At 66.1% G+C, this 9,760-nt stretch overlaps 1 protein-coding gene across 1 annotated transcript in view; it reads right to left on the bottom strand.

Moving 5' to 3' along the window:
* TNS2 (tensin 2) overlaps positions 1–9,760 on the bottom strand; it is a 14,180-nt gene that overhangs the window by 3,867 nt on the left and 553 nt on the right. Inside the window, exons 2-19 of the mRNA XM_015652008.2 lie at positions 8,610–8,721; positions 8,226–8,263; positions 8,097–8,135; positions 7,665–7,703; positions 7,100–7,143; positions 6,711–6,882; positions 6,402–6,452; positions 5,889–6,011; positions 5,432–5,493; positions 4,997–5,083; positions 4,455–4,567; positions 4,319–4,379; positions 3,924–3,993; positions 3,647–3,770; positions 3,183–3,248; positions 2,993–3,097; positions 815–2,590; positions 57–365 (exon numbers count right to left, since the gene is read on the bottom strand). Of these exons, the coding sequence (XP_015507494.1) occupies positions 57–365; positions 815–2,590; positions 2,993–3,097; positions 3,183–3,248; positions 3,647–3,770; positions 3,924–3,993; positions 4,319–4,379; positions 4,455–4,567; positions 4,997–5,083; positions 5,432–5,493; positions 5,889–6,011; positions 6,402–6,452; positions 6,711–6,882; positions 7,100–7,143; positions 7,665–7,703; positions 8,097–8,135; positions 8,226–8,263; positions 8,610–8,721 (3,391 nt within the window). The remainder of the gene's footprint in view (positions 1–56; positions 366–814; positions 2,591–2,992; positions 3,098–3,182; positions 3,249–3,646; positions 3,771–3,923; positions 3,994–4,318; positions 4,380–4,454; positions 4,568–4,996; positions 5,084–5,431; positions 5,494–5,888; positions 6,012–6,401; positions 6,453–6,710; positions 6,883–7,099; positions 7,144–7,664; positions 7,704–8,096; positions 8,136–8,225; positions 8,264–8,609; positions 8,722–9,760) is intronic.

The raw sequence follows: 9,760 nt of genomic DNA, 5'->3' as shown, positions 1-9,760 counted from the left end.
GCCCCCATGGCCCCCCACAATCCCCCGGGCGTCCCCAGCGCCCCGTACCCCCGTACCTTCCTCCCGGGACAGCCCCGGTTTGTACCAGAACTTGGTCGTGTCTTGCACGAAGGTGCCCCCGGGAGGGGTCTCGCCCGGCCCCGCCCCAGCCGAGGGGTGTCCCTGGGCCCCCCCCGGGCTGCGCTGGGGTGAGGAGGGGTCCCGGGGTCCCCCCGGGGCCGGGGGATGTCGCTTCTCGGGCAGGGGCGGTTGCGGGGGCGGGGGCGACCCGGGGGTGCCGCTGCCGGGGGAGGGGGCCCGGGGAGACTCGGGGAGGGCGCGTGGGGCGTCCGGCCAGGGGATCCCCTCAATGGGGCTGCGTCGCCCTGGGGTCACAGAGAAAGGGGAGTTCGACCCCCAGAAGTTCTTTTTAAGGGGGCCTCCAAAAACCTCCCTCCAGTGGCTCCTTTGCTCCCTGCCTCTCCCTAACACCCCCCGGTTCCCCCAATCACCCCTTTAAACCCGCCAAACTCCCCCGAACCTCCCTCAGTTTATGCCTCAGCTCCCCCAAGGCGCCCCCAGCCCCTCTGTGGCCACGAACCCTTCCCAGAAGCACCCCTAACCCCTTTAGACCCCCCCTCAATCCAACCATCACCATTCCAGACCCCCTCCATGAACCCTTTTACCTCCCACAGATCCCCCCCCTAGGACCTCCCAATAGCCCCTTCAATTCCCCACAACTCCCCCAAGAAGCCCCCACAGCCCTTTTACATCTCCTCCATGTCCCTAATACCGCTCAGGACCCCCATTAATCCTTTTGCCCTCCCATCTTTACCTGTTGGCTCCTGGGGCTCCCCCATGGCGGGGGGATCGTAGCCCCCTTTTCCAGGCGGGTGTCCCCGCTCCAGCCCCAACCCGGGGCGGCCGCAATGGGGGCAATTTGGGGGCTCCAGAGGGAGCGCGGGGGGTCCCTCCCAGCCATGCCTGCCATAAATTGGGCGGGTGGGGAGCGGGGAGACGCCCCCCCAGCCCTGGCAGTCCTGACAGGGGCAGAGGGGCGAGAGCCCTCCCAAAAGCAGGTACCCCCCCGCCACTGGGCGCCCGTAGCCCCCCCACGGGGGGAACCCCTCGGACAGCGAGCGCTGCACCCCCCGTTTTGGGGAGTCCCGGGGGGAGGCCAGGCTGGCTCGTCGGCACAGCGGGGGGCACGGGGGGACCCAGGGGCTGGGGGGGGCCCAAGGGCTCGGGGGACTGTGGGATACTGGGAGGCTGTGAGGTGCGATGGGGCTGTGGGATATCTGGATCCCATGGGATGCTGTGGGGCTGTGAAGTGAGGGGGTCCCGTGGGCTACTGGGGGGCTGCAGGATGCCGGGGTGTCATGGGAAATCAGGGTCCCGTGGGGGGCTGGGAGTGCCTCGGATATTGGGGTGATGTGGGAGATTGGGACCCCAGGGGATACTGGAGTGCCATGGGGTTTTAGGGGGCTGTAGGATGTTGGGGGGCTGTGGGGGGCTGAGGTCTCCTGGGATGTAGGTGTCCCATAGGGTGTCAGGGTCTCATGGATTACTGCGGTGCCGTGGGATATCGGGGGGCTATAGGATGTTGGGGACTTCTGGGCTGGTGGGGGGCTATGGGGAGTGTGAGGGCCCTGGGATGCTGGGGATCCATGAGATGGTGGGGTCCCGTAGGGTGATGGGGAACCCTGGGATGTTGGGGTCCCATATGGTGTTGGGGTCTCCAGGGATGTTGGGGTCCCAGCTGGGGGGCTGTAGGGTATCGGTGACCCCTGGAATATCAAGGTCCCCTGGGATACTGGGGTGCTATTGGGCAACAAGGTGTTCTGGGATAGTGAGGTGCCATGGAATGTCGGGGACCCCCGGGATATTGGGGTCCTGTGGCATATTGGGGTCCCATAGGGTGCTGTGACCCCGTGGGGTGTTGGAGTCCCGGGGGATACTGGGGAGCCACGGGGTGCTGGGGTCCCGTAGGAAGTTGGGGACCCCTGGGATGCTGGGGGGCCATGGAGTGTCAGGGTCACGTGGGGCACCAGGGTCCCATAGGGTTTTGGGGTGTCATAGGGTGTGGGGGACCCCTGGGACCTGGGGGCCCCATAGGATGTCGGGAAGCTGTGGGGTGTTAGGGTCCCGCAGGATGTGAGGAGGCTGTGGGGAGCAGGGGTCCCATGGAAAGTGGGGGTCCCCTGGGAGGGGGAGCTCTTATGGGATATCGGGGTCTCATGGAATGTGGGGGTGCAGTGGGATATCGGGGTTCCAAGGGATATTGGGGTCCCGTAGGATGTGGGATTCCTGTAGGGTGCTGAGGTCCTGAGTGGTTCAGGGGTCCCATAGACTGTGGGGGTCCTGAGCAGTTCAGGTGTGTCAGGGGGCTCTTCCCCTGGGCCGGGGGTCTTGCGGTCCCCCTGCACCCCAAACCCCCCCAGCAGCTGCTCCAACTCCCGACGCTCAGCAGCCGTGGGGGGCGGGGGGCGGCCATGGGGGGCTCCAGGTGGAGGTGGGGAGTCAGAATCCCCCCCGGGTGGGGAGGGTCCCCCCTTCTTCTGCACGCGGGCGTAGGGGCTCCCATCCAGGGGACCCCAAGTGTGGGAGAGCTCTGGCGGGGGAAAGGGCTGTCAAAACCTCTCTCCCCGCATCCCCAAAACCCAACCCGGAACACCCCGGGAACTCCTGTCTCCTCCCCCATCCCCTTCAGGCCATGGGGGACCCCTCCCGTACGCCCATATTGCCCCCCAAAGCCCCCCGTGCTCCCCCAGTTCCTCGCATTTTCTCCAGGCCTCCCCCAAATCCCCGCCCTCCCATATCGCGGGGATTCCCTGAAACCCCCGAACACCCTCAGTCCCCCCAGCCCCTCAAATCGCCCCAGCCACCCCTGACACTCCAGGTCACCCCAACACCCTCCAGCACCCTGAGACCCGCCCCGAGTGCCCCAAACCCCAGGCTATGGGGTCCTTCTTCCGCCCCCCATGCCTTGGGGACCCCGCCGACCCCCTCTTACCCTCGGGGCTGTCCCAGTGCCCATCGTAGGAGTCACGCCGAACCGCGGGGTCTTGCACCCCGTAATCGATGGGGGAGGCGGGGGGGCCGCGTGGGGGGACCCAGCCTTGGGGGAGGAGGGAAGGAGGGGTGGGCAGTGAAAAGGGGGCCCGGCGGGGTATCCCCGGGCGTCTCCGCCCCCCAAAACTCACCTTCGACCCTCTCGGGGCCTGAGGAGAAGATGAACTCGACGGTGGCGTCAGGGGGGAAGCGCTGGTCTGGGAAGGCATGACGGGCGGTTTGGCGGGGCGGGGGGCGTCCCCATAATCTGCACCCCCAAATCCCCCTGTATCCCCCCAATTGCCCATTCCCAGTTCTCATCTGCCTCTGCACGCCCAAATTCCCCCAGGTCTGCCCTCCTTGTTCTCGTCGGGGGGGGCGGCACAGGGGAACTGGGGCATGTCCCCGTAATCTGTGCCCCCAAATCCCCCTGTGTCCCCTCTCCTGGCACCCTCCGAGTCACGCCAGGACTCTCCCCCCAACCCCCCCAGCCCCCTAAGCACCCCCAAACTCTCCCCGTCCTCTCGTGCCCCCTCAAAACCCGAAGCCACCCAGAGCCCGCAGTTGCCCCAGCTCCCTCTGATCTCCAGCCCCTCGCACTCCCCCACGCCCCCACCTTGCCAGGCCAGGTCGAGCTCGTCCCGGCGCAGCCTCAGGCGGGGTCCGCGCAGGGTCCCCGTGTGGAACTGAACCCCAAAAACCGCCTCGCGCCCCCCCCGCCGGTGGTGGTAACAGCGCACCTGGGGGGGACACGGACAGGTGAGTTGGGGGGAGCCACACACACAAAGTTTAGGGGTGGTCGTGCCTTCCCCGCACGCCACCCGCGAGCCGCCCCACGACCCTTTGAGAACCCCCCCGGCCTCCCCCCTCGTCCTCCGACACCCCCCCCTCACCATCACGTCCCCCTTGAGCAGCAGCGCCGGTTCCAGGGTGACACAGAGCGACTGCGAGGGGGGGGCGCTGCTGGGGGAAGAAAGGGGGGGCATTAAAGTTTGGGGAGCAGGCTTGGGGCAGTCATTTTTGGGGGGGTGTCAAGATTAGGGGTACTCCCTGAAACCCCAGCACCCGCAGAGCACTTGGGGAAATTGGAGGGAGCCCCTGGACCCCTCCAAAGGAGGGGTCGAGGTTCGCATTCTGACATGCAGGTTTGGGGGGTGGGGTTGTAAACTTTGGGAGCGCCCCGGGACCCCTCAATGGGCACAATGGGGGATGTGAGGTTTGGGAGGGGCCGGGGACCTCCCGAGGTGCAGGGGAGGTCAGATTTGGGGTGGGGGAGGGTGTTACTCACTAGACCCCCGAGGTGTAGACGAGCTGCAGTGATTGGTAGATCTTGAGGAAGGGGCGGCAACCTTGGGGGAGACACGGGGGTATCACTGGGGGGCCCTGGGGGTTTGCTGGGGTACCCCCCCCCGCCCCAAACTGACCATCAGGGGGGTCGTAGGCGGGCAGGGGGGGCAGCAGGACGTGGTGCAGGAACTGGGGGGAGCTGTTCAGGCGGAGTCGCCCCGAGAGCAGTGCCCCAAAATCTTCTGTGTACCTGGGTGGGGGCACGAGTGGAACCCCTAGTCGCCCCAAAACCACTCCAAAAATCCCCTCAAAATGACCCCAAACACCAACTGAAACCACACCAAAAATCACCTCAAAACCACCCCAAAACACCCCTAAGAATCACCCCAAAACCATCCCAGAAACCACCCTAAACCCACACCAAAAGTTACCCCTAGAATACCCTAAAAGCATCCCAAAAAATCACTCCCACCCAAAAATCGCCCTAAGAAACACTCCAAAAATAACCCCAAAACAACCCCCAAAAACCATTCCCCAAAATCACCCCCAAAACACCCCAACTCCCCCAAATCCCGTCATGACCTCCCCTGACACCCCCTCCCCCCAGACCCCATAACCTCACCACAGTCCCCAGGACCTCTAAAGCCACCTGGGACCCGTCCCCCTTAAACCCCCCGACCTGCGCTGGGAGGGCTGCAGGACGTCCCCCAATTTCTCCTCGCAGAACCTCCTCATACTCAGTGCATTCAGCTCCTGCTCGGGGCTGGGGGGCCAAAAGTGGGGGTCAGGGTACCCCTAAAGCCCCCGCAACTCCCCGGGACCCCTAAGACTCCCCCAAGCCCCCCTTAATTTCTCCATAGCCCAAGTCCTCCCCATGACCCCCTTAAAGCCCCCCATGACCCCCCTCAGCCTCCCCATAGCTCCCCCACCCCTGACCCCTCTGGGTCACCTCTGAAGGCGAGAATTCTCCTTTAGACCCCCCCACTCTGCCCCCCAACTTTCCACAACCTCCTATAAACCCCCCCAGCCCCCCCAATAACCCCCATAAACCCTCCAAGCCCCCCCTCCCCTTTAATCCCTCCAATCCCCCAAAGACCCCCGGTGCCCCCTCACGCCCCACACGTTGCTGTAGTGCAGAAATGCCCCCACTACCACCCCGACTGGGGCCTTGCTGCCCTGGGGGAGGGTGAGGGGACGGGTGAGGACCCTCAGTACCCCCCAGTATACCCCCGTACCATTTCATATCTCCGAGGGACCCCCGACTGTCACACAGAGCCTCCCCAGTACCACCCAGTGCCCCCCCACATCCCCGAGTACCCCCCAGTGCTTCTCGGTGTCACCCCCACTGACACCCCCGTGCCCTGCAGTACCACCCAGTGCCCCCCATAGCCCCGAGTGCATCCCAGTAACGCCCAGTACCCTCTCCAGTGCCCTCACCAGTGCCCCTCCCTGCCCCCCAATACCACCCAGTGCCCGCCCAATTGCCCCGCAGACTCTTCCCCATTGTCCCCAGCCCCCAAACTCCACGGAAAGCCCCCTCAGAGGCTCCCAAACCCCCCCGGCCACGCCACCTTGCAGAGCAGCACGGCCACGTTGCGCGGGTGCCCCCCCAGACACCCTTCGAGCGCTTTACAGACGGAGCAGAGCAGTTCCAGAGGGGGGGCGAGAAGCTCCGGCCACCCGAAATCCAACACCTGGGGGGGACCTCAGAACCGGAACCCCAAACACCGCGGGGGGACCCCAAACCCACCAGGATACCCCCAAACCTCTCGGGATGCCCCCGGAACCCTCCCCCTCCCCAGGACATCCCCTCCCGAGACACTCCCAACCCTGCAGGGACCCCCCCCAGTAACCCCCGCACCCCCTGAGACTCCCGCAACCCCCAGGACAACTCCCCCCATCCCCCGGGACCCTCCCAACCCCGCGGGACCTGCCCCGGGACCCCCAAAACCGAGCGGAGGATCTCCCAAACCCACGAGACCCATCCCCGGGACCCGTCCGAGAGCCCCGCATGCCCCAGGACGCCCCGAATCTCTCGGGGGGACCCTCCTACCCCCCCAAGATACTCCCGGATCCCCCCTCACTTTGGGGTTCAGGCGCGTGAGGTCGCGGCGCTTCCCGGACAGGTTGAAAATCTGGGGGGGCACGGGGGGAGTCGGGGAGAGCCCGGACCCACCGAGGCGACCCCGAAACTGCCCTCGGACCCCCAGCCCACCCCTGGAACCCCCAACATCCCAGCCCCTTGCCACCCCCGGGTCCCTCGTGTCTTGTCCCTCGCCCAAGGGTCCCAATGGCCCCCGCAGCCCCCCTCGACCTCTCCCAGTGCTCCCAACAGCCCCCCCAGTGCCCTCCACAGCCCTCCCGGACCCTCCCGTTGCCCTCATTGCCCTCACCGTGTAGTTGGGGCCGTGCCGCGCCCCCAGGAGCTTCGCCAGGTGCCGCAGGTGCTTCCCGGGACCCCCCTCGCCGCTCCCCGGGACCCCCACGCTCAGGATCCGCTCGGTCACGAACGTCAGGTCCAGGGGGGGGAACGGGGGGACCTCGGGGCTGGGGGCGCGAGGAGTCCTGGGGGGAAGGAGGGACTGAGAACTGGGGACGGCACCCCCAGAACCCAACGGAGAGAATTTGACCCTCCGGGACTCTCTCAGCACTCTAACGCCCCCCTCAACCCCCCAACCCTCCCCGAGATCCCCCAAAAAAACAAAACCTCTTGGGATCTCCCCCAAATTCCTCCCCCCGCCCACATCCCTGAGATCCCCCAGCACCTCCAAACCCCCCGTACCTGGGCAGGGTGCTCCGCTGGGGGACGCTGTCCAGCGAGGAGCCCTGGGGGGTCGCGGGGGTGCCCCAAAAACGAGGAGGGGGAAAAATGGGGTCGGGGGGACCCAAAATATAGGCCGAGTTAAGGGGTGTCCCCAAACATGGGGGTTGGGCGTTCATGTGGGACCAAGACGGGGGAGCAAAGGAGGGGGTCAGGGTAGTCCCCAAAGCAGGGTGGGGTCGAGGGAATCAAGGGGGTTTGGGGGAGACAGGGGGTGTCCCCATAACAAGGCCGTGGGGTCAAGGGTCAGGGAGGTCTCCAAAATGTGAGGAGGGTTGGGAGGGGCAAGGTGGGACCAAGGGGGGTGTCAGAGGGGTCCCCAAAACACAGCAGAGTCATGGCGGTGTCAGGGGTGTCGGGGGAGGTCGAGGGGTCCCCAACACCTGCAGAGGGTGAGGGGGGTTTTCGGACTCCAGCAGAGGGGTTTAGGGGGTTCCCGGGAGGAGGGCTGGGGATACCGGGGGGAGGTTAGGGGTCACGGGCGGGTCAGGGAGTCGAGGGGGTTTTGGGGGTTCGGGGTTCTCACCACACGCTCACTACGCCGCACCGGGGCCGTGTTCCGCCTCTGGAGGGGCACAGCGAGGTCTGGGGGAGCCCGACCACCAGGGAGGAGGCAGGGTCCTGCCCGGGAGGGTTTTGGGGTCCCGAGGGGGATTTGGGGAGTTCAGGGTCCAGGGAGAATATCGGGGGCGCCGGATCCTGACAAGGGTGTTTGGGGCTGCCGAGGGAGAATCCCATCTCCTGCTTGCGGGGCTTGGGGGGGGTTTTACCCCTTCCGTGGGGTCCCTGATCCTGCCCGGAGAGTTTGAGGGTCCCGAGGGGAGTTCAGGGGGTCCTGCCTGGGGATGCTTCGGGGGTTTCAGATCGTGCCTGAGGGGTTTGGGGGTCTCGAGGGGAGTTTGAGGGGTCTCGGTTCTTGCCCGGGGGGTTTGGGGAGGTCGCGACCTCCCACACTCACCAGCTCAGGCGGGGGCAGAGGTTGGCACGGTGACGTCACCTGAATGAGGACACAGGGGTCATCCCAAATGGGACCCCAGCCCCAAATGGGCCCTCCGCCCTCGGCTGACGCCCCCGCCTCCCGTCGTACCTTGCTCTCACATCTCTTGTGGGCGGCGACTTTGCAAACTGGCGAGGGACAACGGAGACATCAGCACCCCCCAGGGCCCCCCCAGGGACCCCAGTACTCCCTCCCCAGTATCCTCCCGCTGCCCCCAGTAACCTCCCGGTATCCCAAATAACCCCTCACTTCCTCCAGTAAATACTCCAGTAAACTCCTCAACGCCCCCAGTAAACATCCAAGTAAGCCCCCAATGCTCCCAGTAACCTCCCAGTGCCCTCCCAGCGTCCCTAGTAACTTCCCAGTACCCCTCCACTGGCCCCAGTAACCTTCCAGTCCCGACCCCACTGTCCCCATTATCCCCCCCACCCCATTCCGCCGTCCAGCCCCCGCAGCGTGTCCCGGGGGTGTCACCTCTGCACACGAGCCCGTGGGGTCCCAGGGCGGTCCCGCAGCCCCCACAGGCTCCCCCCCGGTGCAGGCTCCGCTCTCGGAACGTGTGGGAGGCGGGTGCTGACGGCCGCGGCTGGGGGGACACGGGGAGGGGGGGTCACCGCATGTTCCCCGTGTCACTCCCATGACTTCGCGCGTCACTGCTGTGTCACCCCTATGACGCCCCCGTGTCCCATCCGTGTCCCTCCCATACTGTCCCCGACGTCACCTGCCATGTCCCCCGTGTCACCCTCTGTGCCTCTTTTGTGAACCTCCCGTGCTCTCCCCGGGTCCCCTCGGTGATCTCTTCCCCGTGTGCCGTCCCCTGTCCCTCCCAATTCCCATTGTGTCACCTCCGTGTCCCCTCATGCCGCCCCACTGCATACCCCCCCGTCCTCCTCTGGCCCCCTCATGTGTCCCCAGACTGTCACCCCCTTGTCCCCTCAGTGTCACCCGTGTTCCTCCTTGTGCCCCCCCGGTTCACTCCACGACTTCTCACAGAGCTCTCCGTGTCTTCCCCGACTCTCCCTTCGTGTCCCGCCCGAGACCTCTTGTGTCCCCTCCTTGCCACCCGTGTTCCCTCCAGGACGCCACACGTGTCCCCGCATGTGTCTGTATCATGTCGCCCTCTTGTCACCCCCAGTGTTCCCCCATGTCCCTCCCCCGTCCTTTCCTGCGTCCCTTGTATCCCTTCCCGGGTCCCACTCGTGTCCCCTCGTGTTGTCCTTGCGTCACCTCCCTGTTCCCCTCATGTCACCCCCAATGCCACCCCCGTGTCTCCCAAGTAATGCCCCCCATGTCCTTCGTGTCCCCCCGACTCCCTCCGCTTATCCCTCCCGTGATTCCTTCTCACTCCCGCGTCAACCCCACTCTCTCTCCCGTGTCCCCCCGTGTCCCCCCCGGGTCGCTCATGTCCCACCCGCGTCTCCCAGTGCCCCCTCGTCTCCCTCCCCGTGTTCCCCCCTGTGTCGTCCCGCGTGTCCCCCCCGTGTCACCCCTGGCCCCTCTGGCCCCCGGCCACGGACATCGAGTCCCGCAGGAAGCGGAGCAGGGACAAGCCCAGGAAATGTCCCCCCCTGGGACCACCCGCCGTTCCCACGGAGGGGGAGGGGCGTGGGAGTGTGTGCGGGGGG

The sequence above is a fragment of the Parus major genome, linkage group LGE22 (genome assembly GCF_001522545.3).
Source record: "Parus major isolate Abel linkage group LGE22, Parus_major1.1, whole genome shotgun sequence".
NCBI classification, from domain to species: Eukaryota; Metazoa; Chordata; class Aves; order Passeriformes; family Paridae; genus Parus; species Parus major.
Note: the sequence above shows the minus strand (reverse complement) of the source record. Positions and strands in the feature narration are given on the sequence as shown.